Consider the following 19,946-nt stretch of genomic DNA (forward strand, 5'->3'; position numbering starts at 1 on the left):
CTGGAAATCTGAGTTTTAAGTAACACATACTAGGGGGACATGATGGCCTAGCGGTACTATCACTATCCTATTAATCTAGCAAACTTAGACAAAGTTCTGGGGACCAGGTTTCAAATCCAATTAAGACATTTGGTGGAATTTAAATTCCAGTCAAATTAGGAGTCTAATAATAACCATGAAACCACTGCCAATTTTTATAAAAAAAGAAGCCCATCTGGTATTATGGTGTTTTGTAGGATTGGAAACCTGCTGTCTTTAGCTGGACTAGTCCATAGCAATATGGTTGACTCATAACTTCCCTCTAGGTAGTTAGGGATGGGCAATAAATGCTGGCCTACCCTCATCCTGCAAATGATTTTTGTTTGGAAAAGGCAGGTTAGACAGCAACTTTATGGGGAGAAAAAATAAGATCAGGTTTAGGGTTACCTTTCAGCTGTAGATCTACCTGCACTGTATTGAAGAGCATTTAAGTTATATTAATAATAACTTAGCTTCTATAAACTTTGTGGATGCTTCAGCTTTATGTTCCTTTCACAAAAAAATCACACCAATTTTGTTAATACATATTTTAAAATTAAAAAATTACCTTGCTTGATAATAACTGAAAACCTTTTACACATTTGAATTCATAAGATAGAAATAAATTAGTTTTATGCTATGTAAATCTGAACAGAATGCCACAGAAAAGTGCACTACTTTCTGTTACTAATTTTTTAATATGTAATACAAATCATTAATAAAAATATATTTAACTTCAAATAGATTTTAAAAGCTTTTGTGTTTTAAAATGTAAGTAATGTTTATGGCTATCAAATGGTTTTACAAAGCACAATCTTGTAATGGAGGGCTGAGTGCTGAATAGCATTAGCAACTGCTAGTTAGCAGGGCCTTTGTATTGGACTCAATGTCACGAGAAACCAAATTACTACATATGACAGATACAAATTGATTTTTGCAGCAGAGAGACAAAGATACTTGAGTCATTTCTTTTTCTCTCTAGACACTCACCCTTTGTAACTTAATTGAGCTCATTTTATCCCTTTGGAACAAAAAGCACAGTGTTTAAGTTCAATGGCGGTTGGCTATAAATACCAAAATGTGATTAATTGTTAACAAGGTTCATAACAGATTATATGGCATGGTGTACGACCGAATGCTTTATAAAATTAGAATTTATTTGCATCCTCCATCTCTCAAAATTTCTACATGAAATTCAGAATTAGTGGGCCTGTATTGAAGAAAATACTTAAAGAATAACTAAAGCTCCATAGGTTAACATAAAGTAATTTTTTATGGCTACAGTTTAGTCAAACTGTGCCTTAGAAGAAATATATATTGCAGAACTGATTATCTGCAATGTGTTGTTAACTCAGTAACTAAAGGCAATTTTTATCTGAGTACAGTTGTTTGCTTAAGTTCAGGCATACATTCTTTGCAACCAAAGACTTGCAAATGTAAATCCACAGTTGAACAAGAACTAATCTGCATCAAGTAAGATGATAATAATCTTTCCAATGGCAGCATATTTTAAGGAAAATGTTACTTTACAAAATGACATAACATTCAGTGTATGTACATTACACACTACAAATAAACCTGAAATAAGAATGCACTTGGAAGGAAATACCATTGGAGAAATACTATTACAATGGATAAATGTGATTTATGGAGATTTCGCTCTCTGTTTTAATAACAGCATTAAACCATTTAATTATGAAGAGGCACTACGTCAGTTTCTTTACAATGGATTGATGCTCAATTTAAAATAGCGACAAAGGCATGATTGAAAAATGAAAAATTCACTTATTGATTCATACATGAATCCTCCCTCACACTGTGTGCATTAACCTGGAGCCTGGACGTTACTAGCAGAATACAAGCTGACATCTGTCATTATACTGATTGCTTGAGGGAGACTGTCATGAACAAAATAACACATGTTTGTCACTACTTCCCTGTTCAGTGTCAGTCTTTGCATGCCTCAATTTGTGGCCATCTGTGCAGGTGAAAGACTAAAACTGAAACATCCACCTGCAGAGTGAATATCAAATATTCAGTCTGGCCCTGAAATTTCTCGGGTCATGATTGTTGTGTTAGTTAGTATGGCAGTATGCCTTTAAGAGACATACTCATAACAGCTTAACTCTAAACTCCGTGGGAAGCAAGGGAAGAGATTGCTGGGAACCTTGCTGAGAAACTTGTATAATCGATAGCCATGGGTGAGGTGCAGGAAGACTGGAGTTTGACTAATGTTGTGCAACTATTTAAGAAAGGTAGTAAGGAAAAGCCAGGGAACTATAGACTGGTGAGCCTGGCGTCGGTGGTGGGCAGGTTGTTGGAGGGAATCCTGATGGACAGGATTTACATCTGTTTGGAAAGGCAAGAGCTAATTAGGGATAGTCAACATGGCTTTGTGCATGGGAAAACATGTCTCACTAACTTGACTGAGGTTTTTGAAGGAGTAACGAAGAGGAATGATGAGGGAATAGTGGTGGATGTGATCTATATGGACATTGATAAAGCTAGCGAGTTTTGAGAAGATTTGTAGCTCAGGTTGAGGTTCTGGATGTGAGTTTGCTCACTGAGCTGGAAGGTTAGTTTTCAGACGTTTTGTCACCATTCTAGGTAACATCATCAGTAAGCCTCCAAGGAAGCGCTGGTGTTATGTCCCGCTTTCTATTTATCTGGTTAGGTTTCCTTGGGTTGGTGATGTCATTTCCTGTTCTTTTTCTCAGAGGAGCAAGCAAAACGAACGTCATCTACAAAATACCTTGCAAGAACTGTGACAAACACTACATTGGACAAACAGGCAGAAAGCTATCCACCAGGATACATGAACATCAACTAGCCACAAAACGACATGACCCACTATCACTCATATCGTTACATACAGATGAGGAAGGACACCACTTTGATTGGGACAACACATCCATCCTAGGACAAGCCAAACAGAGACACGCACAAGAATTCCGAGAAGCATGGCATTCCAACCGGAACTCCATCAACAATCACATTGATTTGGAGCCAATCTACCATCTCCTGAGAAAAAGAACAAGAAATGACATCACCAACCCAAGGAAACCTAAACAGATAAGTAGAAAGTGGGACATAACACCAGCGCTTTGTCGGAGGCTCACTGATGATGTTACCTAGAATGGTGATGAAACGTCTGAAAACTAACCTTTGATAAAGCTTTCAACATGGTTCCTCATGGTAGACTGGTTAGCAAGGTTGGATCACATGGAATAGAGGGAGAACTAGCTATTTGGATACAGAATTGGCTTGAAGATAAATGACAGAGGATGGTGGTGGAGGGTTGTTTTCAGACTGGTGGCCTGTGACAAATGGTGTGTCATAAGAATCAGGGCTGGGTCCGCTGCTTTTTGTCATTTATGTAAATGATTTGAATGTGAACATAGGAGGTCAGAGATGATGGGAACTGCAGATGCTGGAGATTCCAAGATAATAAAATGTGAGGCTGGACGAACACAGCAGGCCAAGCAGCATCTCAGGAGCACAAAAGCTGACGTTTCGGGCCTAGACCCTTCATCAGAGAGGGGGATGGGGGGAGGGAACTGGAATAAATAGGGAGAGAGGGGGAGGCGGACCGAAGATGGAGAGTAAAGAAGATAGGTGGAGAGAGTGTAGGTGGGGAGGTAGGGAGGGGATAGGTCAGTCCAGGGAAGACGGACAGGTCAAGGAGGTCGGATGAGGTTAGTAGGTAGCGGGGGGTGCGGCTTGGGGTGGGAGGAAGGGATGGGTGAGAGGAAGAACCGGTTAGGGAGGCAGAGACAGGTTGGACTGGTTTTGGGATGCAATGGGTGGGGGGGAAGAGCTGGGCTGGTTGTGTGGTGCAGTGGGGGGAGGGGACGAACTGGGCTGGTTGAGGGATGCAGTCGGGGAAGGGGAGATTTTGAAGCTGGTGAAGTCCACATAATGTGGACTTCACCAGCTTCAAAATCTCCCCTTCCCCGACTGCATCCCTCAACCAGCCCAGTTCGTCCCCTCCCCCCACTGCACCACACAACCAGCCCAGCTCTTCCCCCCCACCCATTGCATCCCAAAACCAGTCCAACCTGTCTCTGCCTCCCTAACCGGTTCTTCCTCTCACCCATCCCTTCCTCCCACCCCAAGCCGCACCCCCCGCTACCTACTAACCTCATCCGACCTCCTTGACCTGTCCGTCTTCCCTGGACTGACCTATCCCCTCCCTACCTCCCCACCTACACTCTCTCCACCTATCTTCTTTACTCTCCATCTTCGGTCCGCCTCCCCCTCTCTCCCTATTTATTCCAGTTCCCTCCCCCCATCCCCCTCTCTGATGAAGGGTCTAGGCCCGAAACGTCAGCTTTTGTGCTCCTGAGATGCTGCTTGGCCTGCTGTGTTCGTCCAGCCTCACATTTTATTATCATAGGAGGTCAGGTTAGTAAGTTTGCAGCTGACAACAAATTGGAGGTATAGTGGTCGGCAAAGAAGGTACCTAAAAGTACAAATGGGCCAATAGGCCGAGGAGTGGCAGATGGAGTTTAATTTAGGTAAATGTGAGGTGCTGCATTTTGGAAAGGCAAATCAGGGCAGGACTAATGGCAAGGTCCTGAAGAGTGTTTCTGAACGAAGAGACCTGTGCAGATTCATAGTTCCTTTAATGTGGAGTCATGGGTAAATAGGATAGTGAAGGAAGTGTTTGGTATACATGCCTTTGTAGGTAGATGCACTGAGTAGAAGAGTTGGGAGGTCATGTTGAGGCTGTTCCGGATATTGGTTCAGCCACCTTTTGGAGTATTGCTTGCAATCCTGGTCTCACTCCTGTAGGAAGGATGTTGTGAAACTAGAAAGCATTCAGAAAAGATTTATGAGGATGTAACTGGTTGGAGGGTTTGAGCTATAGGGAGAGGCTGAATTGGCTGGGGCTATTTTCTCTAGAAGTTGGAGGTTTATAAAATCATGACAGACATGGATAGGGCAAATAGGCAAGGTCTTTTCCCCAGGCTGGTGGAATCCAAAACTAGACAGTATAGGATTAAGGTGAGAGTGGAAAGATATAAAAGGGACATAAGGGGCAACCTTTTCATGCAGAGGGTGGTGCATGTACGGTATGAGCTGCCAAAGGAAGTGGTGGCGGCTGGTACGATTACAAAATTTAAAAGGCATCTGGATGGGTATGTGAACAGGAAGGGTTGAGAGGGATATGGGCCAAATGCTGGCAAATGGGACGAGATTTATACAGGGTATCTGATTGGCGTGGATGAGTTGGATCGAAGGGTCTGTTTTTGTGCTGTATATCTCTATTACTCAGTGACTAATTGCCTCATAGTATGTTATCTTACAGTATAAAGATGTCGTACTCCTTATTCTTCATACTTCATACACCTCATCCTTACATCAGATCATTTGAAGCATGACACTCCAAAGGAAACATCCTCCGCTTTGTAATCTAACTGTTTAATATTAGCCCAGACACATTTGGGCCTGAGGAATGTAATATTTGTACGTAATTATTAGTTTTAATAAATGTGTGTTGGATTCTTCAGTAAACAATATCCACGCCCTGCTATATATTATGGGACATAACATGAGTATTGCCAAGGCAAACTCACTGTATTCCTCCAGTTTTGCAGCCATGCCCCACAGTGCCTTCCCACATTGACTCTGACAGAGATGGTCAATGGATCGCACTTAACCAGTGCATGGGCCAAGTGTGCATGTTAGGCCACTTAATTAGTTTCATCCCTCTGTGAAAATCATGACAGAGGAAAGACTTCTGTGCATGCTAATAATTGTTCTTCCAGTATCACCTTTAGATATTTCAAGATTAAGTTTCCACGTGCTGATAAGTTGGATCAGAAATATATGTATCCATGCACATTGAATAAGAGAAATGTTGCATTTTATCTTCCCTCTGCTATACTGAAAACTATGATCAATCTCTGACATTTAGAGAAACAAGAAATAAACATCAGGTATTCATCTGCTATCATCTCATGCATGAAAAATGACAAACTGAATACTTCACTTTGAATTTCTTCATGAATAAACTCACAAAAATCCTATTCTTTTACCTATTTGGTTTGAACACACAGAAAATGAGGACAGTATAGAGTCTGGGATGTTTTCCAATATAGGGTGAGGGTCACTCGACCTGAAAGCTTATCAGCATCATCCAACCCGAGCGGTGGTACTCCCTCAAGTGTGCTCTGAGTCTTGTTTTTTCAGAATGTGTTAGAATTAAACAACTACAGTTTCCCATCTTTTGTTTTGCCAAGATAAGTGTCATGGTGAAGAATGTTTCCTGCTTATATCATGTCATTCAACCAGAAATAATATTGTGATTTATTGTGCTGTTTTTGAAGGACAAGCATAGTTTCATCAAACTGCCAGGTAGAATATGTAAATGCCTTTTTATAACATTTATTCTTAGGCCAGCTGTCATCAAACATTGAAAATTAGCTAGAAAATGAGCCTAATGGTAAACATCTGCAAACCATGCTTGTAAATCTCTAAACATTTGCTGTATCTCCACAATGCCTCTAAACCTGTATTACATTTCAAACTCAACAAGTTACTTTCATCAACATCTGCCTTCTTATTGAAAATCAATATGTTTGGAACCACGCATCTGTGAGCATTAATGTAAAACTAGTACTGCAGTAACAAACCAAAGTTGTGCCACATTCCACATAGGCTAACTGATAGCGAATGTGAAGTGTATTACAGATAAGGAAGAGATTGCATAATTCATGAGTGGCAAAGTCACAAGTGCTTTCTCAGCTCTGCAGAATCAATTACCAAATTCAATTCTACCACAAACGTAGACAGAAATTGTACAATTTCAAGAGATGATGAGTTTGCCCTTGTCTATGAAGCAATATTAACACATCTTGTTAACTATGTATTGACTTTCTCTCCATTACTTTTTGTTTGCATAAATATTGAGAGAGAGAGAGAGAGATAGAGAGAGAAGGGCAGGGAGTGCTGAAACAAGTTTCATGTGTTGTATGGTGGATCTAAACAAACACAATAGACCAAGAAATATGGAATGGGTTAACTGGAAAGCTGGTTTATGATACAGAGTGACATCAACAACAGAGGTTTATTTCGGTGCTGGCTAAGGTTACCTTCCCCCAATTCCCCCAATCCCTTCTCAATCTCTCCTGAGCCATGGTGACCCGCAGGTTAAACTTACCACTGGTCATCTCTCTCTATTGAGAGTGTAGCCTGTGAAACTCTGAGGATATGATAACTTACACTTTGATAGTTCAATAAGGTTTGAGTGCGGACATGTGAACTTCACCTGAACCTCTGCCTGTACTTACCATAACCAATTTTCAATAAAATACGTACAATGGGAATGAACAGACTTCATTTAGAAATTTGCTTTCTTGTCCATAATGAAGCAGCTAGTCTTGAACAACTTACCTGCCCTTTTATTGCAATATCAACTGAACTTATCACATGGAGGAGCTCAACTGCAATTTTACTTCCAGGCATTGTGGCACAGAAATGTTTGCCAGGATTTTCATGGAACCTGGGAGGAATGTCAAAAGTTATCAGTGAATCAGAAAATATCTAATTTTTTTTAACAGGTCCGATTGTTTATAGGTTATATGTGGTTTATTGTTTACCAGATATGGTATTTGCTATCCACAACTAGTCAGAACTCTACAAAATAACCAGCAACCTGCTGCCAACTGAATCTCACTTTGTGCACAAACACTGGTGTCAAGCCATCTACAAACAGCCTCCCTTACTGCTTAAACAAAGCAGCAGTGTAAACCCAATTATATGGTTTTCTAGATCCATAAAATTGATGAAATGATTAGATATATGTCAGTCAAATTTTAACAAAGAATGTATCACATGATTTGATGGGAAGAATGAGGGAGGCAATATAAATTAAATGATAACATTTTGAAAGGAACGCAAGTACAGAGCAATCTTTTATTCCTTTCATGAGATCTAGATACTGCTGGAAAGATCAGCATTTGTTGCACATTCTTAAAAACCCTTGAACTAATTGACTTACTAGGCCTTTGCAGAGGGTGGTTAAGAGTCAACTGTATTGCTGTGTGTCATGTAGTGTAGACTGAGTCAGAATTATAGGTTTCCTTCCCTAATGGGCAATAGTTATGCTAAAACTAGTTATGCAATATATAAAATACTGGCTTTTATCCTGTACATCCTATTTTAGGAAAGACAGCAAGGCTTTTAGAAAGGTGCAGAGAAGACTGAGTTGAATGGTAGAAAGGATGAGGGACTTCAGTTCAGCAATGAGACTGGAGAATTGGCAGCTGTTTTTCATACAGCAGAGAAAATGAAGAGGAAATTTGAAACTGGTATTCAAAATCACAAATGGTTTGGATGGAATAAGTAAGCAGAATTGGATTCTTGGAGCAGAAGGGTCAGAAATCAAAAGATAGAAACTGAAAGTCATTGGCAGAGGAATGAGAGGTGACATTAAAAAAAACTTTTTGTTATTTAATATGTTTTGAGCTCTGGATTGCACCATCAAAATTTTAGTGAATGCAGATTTGGTTGTGGCTTTCAGGAGAGAATTGGATGAATGTATTGTTGTGAAGAGGGATTAATTGGATAGCTCTACAAGAGAACTTACACAGACATGATGGCTGAAATTCTTCCATCTATCCTGTAGCATCATATGATTCTATGACTTATTTTTCATCAACTTTACATTATGCAGATAACCTTACAATATATGCAGGCTTGGGCTATTCTGCGGAATACATTTTAAAGAGCAAACTTTTAAATTTTCCGTGTTTTTTGTTTTGGGCTGAAATGGGAACAAAACAGACTGTTTTACAGCAAATGGCTGAGGAAAGAATTTCTGTACTATTTAAAAGAACGTTACTGAAAATCTAAACAAAAACCAAAAGAACTGTGGATGTTGGAAATCAGAAGCAAAAACAGAAATTGCTGGAAAAGCTCAGTTCCGAAGAACTGGGGCTGAAATGTTAACTCTGCTTTCTCTGCATAGATGATGCCAGACCTGCTGAGCTTTTTCCAGCAATTTCTGTTTTTGTTACTAAAGCTTATGATAAGTTGAATTTACATTGCTGCTTTGTTTAAGCAGTGGGGGAGGCTGTTTGTAGATGAGCTGCCACCAGTGGGATTTGGCCGGTAATGGGTTGCTGATTGATTTGTCAAATTGTCACTAGTTGTGGATAGCAAAGGTCATCAGCCTGACAAATACTGGAAATAGCTCCTAGGTAGTTGAAGATCTTGTTGGTGTTTACGATGCTGGAAAAAATCTTTAGATTGCTACAAGGGCCAGATAGTGCACCTTTCTCTCCAGTAAGATACCCAGCGCCTGGATAACGGCAGTTAATTTTCCTTGACCATTTGCTGGAAGCTTTAGCTTTTAGTCAATAACTAAGAGACTTCACAGTTATCACAGAATCCCTACATTGTGGATAATGGCTCTTCAGCCCAACAAGGTCACACTGATCCTTGGAGCACCCCACCCAGACCCATCCCCCTCTAACCCACATAATCAACATACCCCTGAACACTATGGGCAATTTAGCATGACCTACACTGCACATCTTTGGACTGTGGGACATAACCGGAGCACTTGGAGGGAACCCACGCAGACACGAGGAGAATGTGCAAACTCCACACAGGCAGTCGGCCGAGGGTGGAATTGAACCCAGGTCCCTGACGCTAACCACTGAGCCACCATGCTGTTAATGCACCAGATGTCTTTCCCTCCTGCAAAGAGATGAAAAGGACTTCAACAAGAGAGACTGAAGAACTACAAATGTTGGTAAGCAGAATGAATATCTCAGTGTACACTGTACACCCAGTCCATTGAGATAACAAGGTGTACAGCTGGATGAACACAGCAGGCAAGCAGCATCAGAGGAGCAGGAAAACTAATGTTTCGGGCCTAGACAGTTCTTCAGAAATGGGGGAGGGGAAGGGGGTTCCGAAATAAATAGGGATAGAGGGGGGAGGTGGATAGAAGATGGATAGAGGAGAAGATAGGTGGAGAAGAGACAGACAGGTCAAAGAGGTGGGGATGGAACCAGTAAAGATGAGTGTAGGTGGAGAGTTAGGGAAAGGATAGATCAGTCCAGGGAGGATGGACAGGTCAAGGGGGCGGGATGAAGCTAGTAGGTAGGAGATGAGGGTGGGGCTTGAGGTGGGAGGATGGGGTAGGTGGGAGGAAGGACAGGTTAGGGAGGCAGAGACAAGCTGGGCTGGTTTTGGGATGTGGTGGGGGAGGGGAGATTTTGAAGCTTGTGAAGTCCACATTGATACCATTGGGCTGCAGGGTTCCCAAACTGAATTGAACTGCTTTCCCAGTTTTTACCTCCATCCATAACATCTATGTTTTTTTCGGTCTGTGTATGTGTGGGGGGTGTTTCAGTCGGGGTATAAAGTTTTAATCAGTAGAGTTGTATGTCAACATTTCATAGCTGTTTACCTGTAGTTGCAATCTATTTATTTGTGATAAATGGTAATTCCTCTTAAATCCAGAAGCCTGGTCTGTGTTTCTATTAACCTGAATTTATCTGACAGGTAAATTATGGAATTTTGAGTACTCTAATGAAATCTTTAACATTTGGTGACCCTGTGGCAACAGTGGGGCTTGGTTTCCAGTGAGCTACCCCAGTGAGGCATAACAACCTCCATTATTTGGTTTCGAGCTGGCTTTTTTTCATTATTAATTCACTCTGAAGTCAAGCTAAATTCCTCCAACATGCAAATACTTTGCCTTGAAAATTCTTGTCCGAATGCAATAAATTATACTGTAATGAAATTCCATAGTAAACAAATATAAAGTATATTTCTCCTCAGCTTAGTCCCTGTAGCACCCCCCCCCACCCCACCGCTCCCCGCTTCCCCCACCGAACGTCTCACCCACCATTCCTGACGATGGTGAATCATCCAGAAGTGTGGTGGCACATCTTGGCACCCAGTGGTACTTTGTACTTTTCAGATAAATCTGGATTTCATGACGGCCTATTTTTAGTCTGAATTAAAAGAAAAACAACTTCTGCACTTTGTCAGCCTTTAAAATGAGAATGTTACATGCAAGATGTTTTAAACTATATGTTGTACATTTATAAAATAGACTTCAGTAAAACACTCACAGCATATATTTTATGAATACATCTTGTACACTGCATTTTTCTTATTGTGTGGTGAGAAACAGCATCTAATGTCACATAGAATACACTAAAGCACTTAGTCATCAGAATACTGCTGGCATTATCAGTTCACATTTAGCTATCAGAAAGTACTGTGTAGGAATATGATGATTATTATGTTACAGTTTTGGTGGGCAGTCTAACTTGATTTACTTAATTATGTTGTGCTTATACATTTCCCTGGCTGGTACACATTTCAGTATCCATGCTGCCATACATAATATTTGCACAAACATAATTGGTCTGCTAATCTCTCATCGGAGAGAGATAACTGGTGGTGGTTTCACCTCAGGGTCAGATATGCATCAGGTGAGAGGCGAAGTTGAGGGGAAGACTCCTTCATGGTAACTTCAGCTGACATGTCTCTTGCTCTTGCGTGTAATGCGTGTCACCCTGCATTACGAACCAGTCCAGCCAACTGACCTAGGCTAGGACTAAACTTATGGCAAAGAAGCTCATGGCTCAGAGGATTCAGAAAATTCTGGAAATGCTCGCTGTGTCAGGGGGCACAGCAAACAGTAAATTAAACTATCAGTTATTGGGTTGCTGCCTCAGAGAAGGTTCTAGATTTGTCACCTCACAAAATAAATTCCATTTTTTCACAGGAAAGCAGTGAGAAACTGCTTTTGGTCACAAGCTTCGGTTGCATTTCTATATCAGATAGTACAAGGAAATGTTGATATGATACTGTTTATTCTAGCAAGAAGGAGCACCTCGAACTCCATATCCTGGTCACTTTAGATTTATGTTTTGACTGTTGCTATGGTAAAGAAGGGAATGGCTGCAGTGAGAACCAAACTCCCATTCTTAACTGAAAGCAAAATACACAATGTTGGAAACCGAAAAAAGAAACAGAAAGTGCTAGAGACGTTCAGCAGATCTGGCAACATATGAGGAGGGAGAAACAGATTTAATGCTCTTCTTTGGAAGTGAAAGGCCTGGAATGTTTTTTAATATATACATTGTAGACAAAGCAGAAGAGAGCTGAGGGGAACTGGTTGAGACAGTGCCCAGAGAAAAAGACAAAGGCAGTGATAATTGTTGTAAAGAAGGTGTTAGGTATAAAAAGGAGAAAATGGGTTTGCTGTCCTGAGACCATAGCCAACAAGACATGAACAAGTCTTTGAGAAAGCACCTCTACTCTGCCATAGGAATGATGCTGACCTTCCACTCACTTGTCATTTCAATAAACCACCCAACTTCCATGCTAACATTTCCATCCTGGGCCTGTAGCAGTATGCTAATGAATTCAAATCCAAGCTAAAGGAACTAACCCAATTTTCTAAGATAATAAAATATGAGGCTGGATGAACACAGCAGGCCAAGCAGCATCTCAGGAGCACAAAAGCTGACGTTTCGGGCCTAGACCCTTCATCAGAGAGGGGGATGGGGAGAGGGAACTGGAATAAATAGGGAGAGAGGGGGAGGCGGACCGAAGATGGAGAGTAAAGAAGATAGGTGGAGAGAGTATAGGTGGGGAGGTAGGGAGGGGATAGGTCAGTCCAGGGAAGACGGACAGGTCAAGGAGGTGGGATGAGGTTAGTAGGTAGATGGGGGTGTGGCTTGGGGTGGGAGGAAGGGATGGGTGAGAGGAAGAACCGGTTAGGGAGGCAGAGACAGGTTGGACTGGTTTTGGGATGCAGTGGGTGGGGGGGAAGAGCTGGGCTGGTTGTGTGGTGCAGTGGGGGGAAGGGACGAACTGGGCTGGTTTAGGGATGCAGTAGGGGAAGGGGAGATTTTGAAACTGGTGAAGTCCACATTGATACCATTGGGCTGCAGGGTTCCCAGGCGGAATATGAGTTGCTGTTCCTGCAACCTTCGGGTGGCATCATTGTGGCAGTGCAGGAGGCCCATGATGGACATGTCATCTAAAGAATGGGAGGGGGAGTGGAAATGGTTTGCGACTGGGAGGTGCAGTTGTTTGTTGCGAACTGAGCGGAGGTGTTCTGCAAAGCGGTCCCCAAGCCTCCGCTTGGTTTCCCCAACGTAGAGGAAGCCGCACCGGGTACAGTGGATGCAGTATACCACATTGGCAGATGTGCAGGTGAACCTCTGCTTAATGTGGAATGTCATCTTGGGGCCTGCGATAGGGGTGAGGGAGGAGGTGTGGGGACAAGTGTAGCATTTCCTGCGGTTGCAGGGGAAGGTGCCGGGTGTGGTGGGGTTGGAGGGCAGTGTGGAGCAAACAAGGGAGTCACGGAGAGAGTGGTCTCTCCGGAAAGCAGACAGGGGTGGGGATGGAAAAATGTCTTGGGTGGTGGGGTCGGATTGTAAATGGCGGAAGTGTTGGAGGATGTGTCCACTTCGGCACTTACAGCCTCTCGGAACTGAATATTGAGTTCTGTAACTTCAGAGTATAACTTCTGTATCCTCCATTTTTCTTACATCCTGTACCCTCCCTTAGGCATGGCTATACCATCCATGACTTCATCACCTCAGGTGACCTCCCAGCAACAGCCTCCAACGTCATTGTTCCCCAACCCTGCAATGCCCGTTTCTATCTCCTTCTCAAAATCTACAAACCCGCCTGCCCTGGCCGACCTATTGTCTCCGCCTGCTCCTGCCCCACCGAACTCATCTCCACCTATCTGGACTCCATTTTCTCCCCCTTGGTCCAAGAACTCCCCACCTATGTCCATGACACCACCCATGCCCTCCACCTCCTCCAGAACTTCCAATTCCCTGGCCCCCAACACTTCATTTTCACCATGGATGTCCAGTCCCAATACACCTGCATTCCTCATGCAGACGGCCTCAAGGCCTTCTGCTTCTTCCTGTCCCACAGGCCCAACCAGTCCCCCACCACCGACACCCTCATCCGCCTCGCCGAACTCGTCCTCACCCTCAACAACTTCTCTTTCGATTCCTCCCACTTCCTACAGACAAAGGGGGTTGCCAAGGGTACCCGCACAGGCCCAAGCTATGCCTGCCTCTTTGTAGGTTACTTGGAGCAGTCCCTCTTCCGCACCTACACTGGCCCCAAACCCCACCTCTTCCTCAGTTACAGTGATGACTGTATCGGTGCCGCCTCTTGCTCCTGAGGAGCTCAAACAGTTCATCCACTTCACCAACACCTTCCACCCCAACCTCAAGTTCACTTGGGCTATCTCCAACACATCCCTCACCTTCCTGGACCTCTCTGTCTCCATCTCAGGCAACCAGCTAGAAACTGATGTCCACTTCAAGCCCACCGACTCCCACAGCTACCTAGAATACACCTCCTCCCACCCACCCCACTGCAAAAATTCCCAAATCCTTTGTCTCCACCGCATCTGCTCCCAGGATGGCGCATTCCACTCCCGCACATCCCAGATGTCCGCGTTCTTCAAGGACCGCAACATCCCCCCCACAGTAGTCGAGAACGCTCTTGACTGTGAGTCGCGCATTTCCCACAACATCCCTCACACCCCACCCCCGCAATAACCGCCCTAAGGGAATCCCCCTCGTTCTCACATACCACCCCACCAATGTCCAGATACCACGCATCATCCTCCGACACTTTCGCCATCTACAATCCGACGCCACTACCCACGACATTTTTCCATCCCCACCCTTGTCCGCCTTCCGGAGAGACCATTCTCTCAGTGACTCCCTCGTCCGCTCCACACTGCCCTCCAACCCCACCACACCCGGCACCTTCTCCTGCAACCGCAGGAAGTGCTACACTTGCCCCCACACCTCCTCCCTCACCCCCATCTGAGGCCCCAAGATGACTTTCCATATTAAACAGATGTTCACCTGCACATCTGCCAATGTAGTATACTGTATCCACTGTACCCGGTGCGGCTTCCTCTACATTGGGGTAACCAAGCGGAGGCTTGGGGACCGCTTTGCAGAACACCTCCTCTCAGTTCGCAATAAACAACTGCACCTCCCAGTTGCCAACCATTTTAACTCCTCCTCCCATTCCTTACACGACATGTCCATCATAGACCTCTTGCAGTGCCACAATGATACCACCCAAAGGTTGCAGGAACAGCAACTCATATTCCGCTTGGGAACCCTGCAGCCCAATGGTATCAAAGTGGACTTCACAAGTTTTAAAATCTCCCCCTCCCCCACTGCATCCCAAACCAGCCCAGCTCGTTCCCTCCCCCCCAATGCATCACAAAACCAGCCCAGCTCATCCCCGCCTCCCTAACCTGCTCTTCCTCTCACCTATCCCCTCCTCCCACCTCAAGCCGCACCTCCATTCTCACCTACCAACCTCATCCCGCCTCCTTGAACTGTCCGTCCTCCCCGGACTGACCTATCCCCTCTCCACCTCCCCACCTATACTCTCCTCTCCACCTATCTTCTCCTCTATCCATCTTCCGTCTGCCTCCCCCTCTCTGATGAAGGGTCTAGGCCCGAAACGTCAGCTTTTGTGCTCCTGAGATGCTGCTTGGCCTGCTGTGTTCATCCAGCTTCACACTTTGTTATCTTAGGCATGTTTAGTTGTCTTTGCTGTCAGCAGAGCAGATCCACTTTCTCTGAATATTTGCCCCTGTTTAACATCCCTATCATTCCTTAACAATCACAAACACTCCCTTTGCCTTTTGGCACCCTTTCCACCTCAGTGCTGGTCGCTGTATTATAGGAAAGATGTGGAGGCTTTGGAGAGGGTGCAAAGGAGGTTTACCAGCATCCTGCCTGGACTGGAGGGCTTGTCTTACGAGGAGAGGTTGACTGAGCTCGGACTTTTCTCTCTGGAGAGAAGGAGGAAGAGAGGTGACCTGATCGAGGTGTACAAGGTAATGAGAGGCATGGATAAAGTCGATAGGCAGAGGCTTTTCCCCAGTGCAGGATTGACTGCCACGAGGGGTCATAGTTTTAAGGTGCTAGGAGGGAGGTATAGAGCAGACGTCAGAGGGAGGTTCTTCACCCAGAGAGTTGTGAGCGCATGGAATAGTTTGCCAGTGGTAGTCGTGGAAGCAGAGTCATTAGTGACATTTAAGCGACTGCTGGACATGCACATGGACAGCAGTGAATTGACGGGAATGTAGGTTAGGTTATTTTATTTTTGGATTAGGATTATTCCATGGCACAACATCGTGGGCCAAAGGGCCTGTACTGTGCTGTAGTTTTCTATGTTCTATGTTCTCTTCACTCCTCCTTCCCTCCGCCTACAGGGCTAAAAAAAGACACCATATGGATACTTATGGTGTAGTCTTAGTGACCCTATCCCTGAGCCAGGAGGCCCAGGTTCAAATCCCATCTACTACAGAGGCATGTAATAATATGACTGACCAGACTGATGAAAGGTACCTTTTTAAAAAGCACCAAATTCCAAATTGTCATCTTCCAAAGAAGAGTTGGAAACATAAACAATGCTTCTCTCTCCACAATGATGCCAAACCTGCTAAGTGTTGCCAGCATTTTTTGGAAGTCATTCCCGCTCATCCCCCCTACTGCCCCTAACCCCAACCCCCACTGCCTCCCTCATCACTATACCTCCCCATACTCCCAACTCCCTCATTCTATCTAATCTCCCTCCCCCAGCTTCAGCCCTCCTCTCCAAATCCCTCATTTTACCCCCAACCCAATATCCCATCCCCCAACTATCTCACTCTACACCCGCCCTCCCAACCACTGCCTCATCCTTCCTCCGTCCCAACTCCTTCACTCCTCCCCCACCCTTAGTGCCCAAGCTCCCCAGTCTAACCCCTCCATTATTTCCCGAACTCCTTCCCTCTACCTCCTCCTCCTCAAGTTCCTCACTCTACTCCTAACCCTGCTCCACTCCCACTCCCAGTTACCTCCCAATTTCACTCCACCCTCTCCCCTCGCCCCCAATCCCTCATTCTTCCCCCTCCTTGTTCAGTCAGGCCCTGACCCTGGGGGTGGATTTGAGGGATGTTTGAACTTAAAGGTGGGCGCGACCCCGTGATCAGGCTTCAGATCCACTGAGCGCGCACACAGTGGGGAAAGGGAGAGCTGTCAGCCCAACGCGCGCACACGGTGGGGAAAGGGAGAGCTGTCAGCCCAATGCGCGCACACGGTGGGGAAAGGGAAAGCTGTCAGCCCAACGCGCGCACACAGTGGGGAAAGGGAGAGCTGTCAGCCCAACGCGCGCACACAGTGGGGAAAGGGAGAGCTGTCAGCCCAACGCGCGCGCACAGTGGGGAAAGGGAGAGCTGTCAGCCCAACGCGCGCACACAGTGGGGAAAGGGAGAGCTGTCAGCCCAACGCGCGCACACAGTGGGGAAAGGGAGAGCTGTCAGCCCAACGCGCGCACACGGTGGGGAAAGGGAGAGCTGTCAGCCCAACGCGCGCACACGGTGGGGAAAGGGAGAGCTGTCAGCCCAACGCGCGCACACAGTGGGGAAAGGGAGAGCTGTCAGCCCAACGCGCGCACACGGTGGGGAAAGGGAGAGCTGTCAGCCCAACGCGCGCACACGGTGGGGAAAGGGAGAGCTGTCAGCCCAATGCGCGCACACGTGAGCGAATGAGCGCTATTAGCCCAACGCGCGCACACGGTGGAGGAAATAGAGCTGTCAGCCCATTGCGCACACACGCGAAGGTTGGGGAACCGTCAGTTCAAGGCGCTCGCACGTAGGGGTTGTCAGCTAATTGCGCGCACACAGGAGTAGGTTTGGTAAGTGGGTGCCGTCAGCCGAATGCGCGCGCACGCGCGGAAAATGGGGGCGGTGACCGTTAAACTGTCGGTTCGGCTCCTCACGCGGCCGGCGTATGCTTTGCGATGGCTGTCAATCATCCTGTCTGCCCAGCGTCGGTTGGGCTTTCTCCGCACCAGGTGGGTGGGACAGTGGTGGACGGTGTTTGGGCTAAGGGAATGTGCCGACCCACAGTTGGTGGGACGGCCGTCAATCAAGGTGACATCGCAGTGCCGATTGGGCATCGCTGGCCGCAGGCGTTGCCAGGGCGGGAAAAGCGTCGGCTCGCAGTTGGCGGAATGGCTGTCAATTATCGTACCTGCGAGGTGCCGATTCGGCGCAGCGTGTCTGGGCGTAGCCCGTCCGGCCAGAGCGCTCGCTGCGGATTGGGGGAGGTAGCTGTCAATCATCGGACAGGTCCCAGAGGCGAGTGCACTCTTTAAACCGGCAGCAGCCGTTTCCCGGTCACTTGTTCACTCACTCAGAGGTTTGTCAGGCGGTGGATCCATCCAGCTTCTTTTCACAGCCATGACATCCCGGAGGTAAGACACTCCACTGCTTAAATAACTGTCTGTTACTCGCTGCTAAACGCACGTAGGCTTCTCTGATAGTTTTTTTCCCTGTAAAGTTCTTGTTGGTAGCCGTCTCTAAATCCATGGCACTGGAATAGGTGGCAGTTCTCGTACAGTTCAATCTTGCAGGCCCTTGAATTAATGAAGATGGAGGAAAAAAAAGACTTGATGAACATGATGTGCATAGGTTTTAAATATAACTGTCTTCTGCGTATTTTGTTTGCTTCAGAATTCCTGTTAAGTCCAGTTGTGCTTACCTCTTGAAGTTTTTGATATAGGATGTTAATAGAACTTCACTGTTCACAGATTTTTTTTTAATACAACAAAAGTTTGAAAATCATCAACTTGGTAATAAATTTTCTTATCTTTTCTGTTAGGGACATACGACAAAGTATTTGAATAATTGTTAAAAATGCATTTTGCAATTGAAAGCATTAAGTATGGATATTTAATTGAGGAAGCACCATTGATAATTACAGAAAAATAGTAATTGTAAAGGCATTTAAATGTTTGGTTGTTTTCTAAGTTAAGTACTAATTCAAAATGGACTTTATTGTTCTTAAAGTTTGCATGACTAAATGTTTCTCCTCTTATGGATTTAATCAAATTTATGTATTTATAAACATTTTGGGAACATTCTTTGGCTAGATTTCTCCATTGTAATAGATAAGGATTCTTTACTTTTTATTTGATTGCATTGAATTTATCTTGTCATGCAGAGAACTGAGCAGGCTTGATGATTCACCTACAGTACTTTATAAAATCATCATTATTTTTTGTTTTTATTGTAAACATAAAGATAATGCAAAATAACCATGTTGAAATAAAAGACTCATTAGATGAAATCAAATCATTGGCACAAAGAACATATACATTGGGAGCAACAAATACTCTAGATGGTAGTAGCATGTTGTAAATTTTAACAAGTTAATGCTTGTATTCCTGGTTTCATTATATTGTACCTCATTTTTTAAATACTTTTTTTTCAATTCCTTTTATAAATGATTTTATAAATCACTTTGTGTGGAAATAGAAATATACATGAAGATGTAATTTTTTAAATCTGGGTTTTACAGTTGTTATTTGTGACCTTGTCAAATTGTGAGTATTTGAATCACAATGCATTGAATAAGAGTTTTCAGCAAATGTATAATTGTGAATACTTAATGTAAAATGTACTAATATAAGTTGTCATGTTAGCAAGTATTTCAGATTAAATTGCTTTATTCAAGAAACAACTGACCTACTTGCAAGGGCTTGGGTGTTCATGACTTTTTTCCTAAGTGACTGTAATGATAGTAAACATGTCTCCACAATATGTTCGAGCACTTTGGTTCCTGATGCCAGGCTAAGCCATATCTCCTTTTTTATTTTGTCCTCTTTGGAAACAATTTCAATGTTTGATGAAAATTTCTTTGTGTCAGATTTTAAATGAAGGTGATTAAATGAATCCCACCTTCTTCTGCTATAGAATCCCTACAGTGTGGAAACAGGCCATTCAGCCCAACCAGTTCGCACCCTACCCTGATTTCCCATGTCTAACCCACCTACCTAAACATCCATGGGCACAATGGGAAATTTAGTGTAGCCAGTCCACCTATCCTGCA

The 19,946-nt window shown here is 44.4% G+C and overlaps 1 protein-coding gene across 3 annotated transcripts in view; it reads left to right on the top strand.

Moving 5' to 3' along the window:
• Window positions 1-17,656: 17,656 nt before the first annotated feature.
• ptpn11b (protein tyrosine phosphatase non-receptor type 11b) overlaps window positions 17,657-19,946 on the top strand; it is a 135,485-nt gene continuing 133,195 nt past the window's right edge. Inside the window, exon 1 of one of the 3 annotated variants that reach the window (XM_048561859.2) lies at window positions 17,657-17,748. Coding sequence is in view for 1 of the 3 variants with exons in the window: in XM_048561860.2 (XP_048417817.1) it covers window positions 18,296-18,309 (14 nt within the window). In the remaining 2 variants the exon portion in view is untranslated. Of the gene's footprint in view, window positions 17,749-18,202; window positions 18,310-19,946 lie in introns of those variants that run through there. The other 2 variants (XM_048561858.2, XM_048561860.2) reach the window with 2 other exon arrangements.

The sequence above is a fragment of the Stegostoma tigrinum genome, chromosome 28 (assembly GCF_030684315.1).
Source record: "Stegostoma tigrinum isolate sSteTig4 chromosome 28, sSteTig4.hap1, whole genome shotgun sequence".
Classification (NCBI taxonomy): domain Eukaryota; kingdom Metazoa; phylum Chordata; class Chondrichthyes; order Orectolobiformes; family Stegostomatidae; genus Stegostoma; species Stegostoma tigrinum.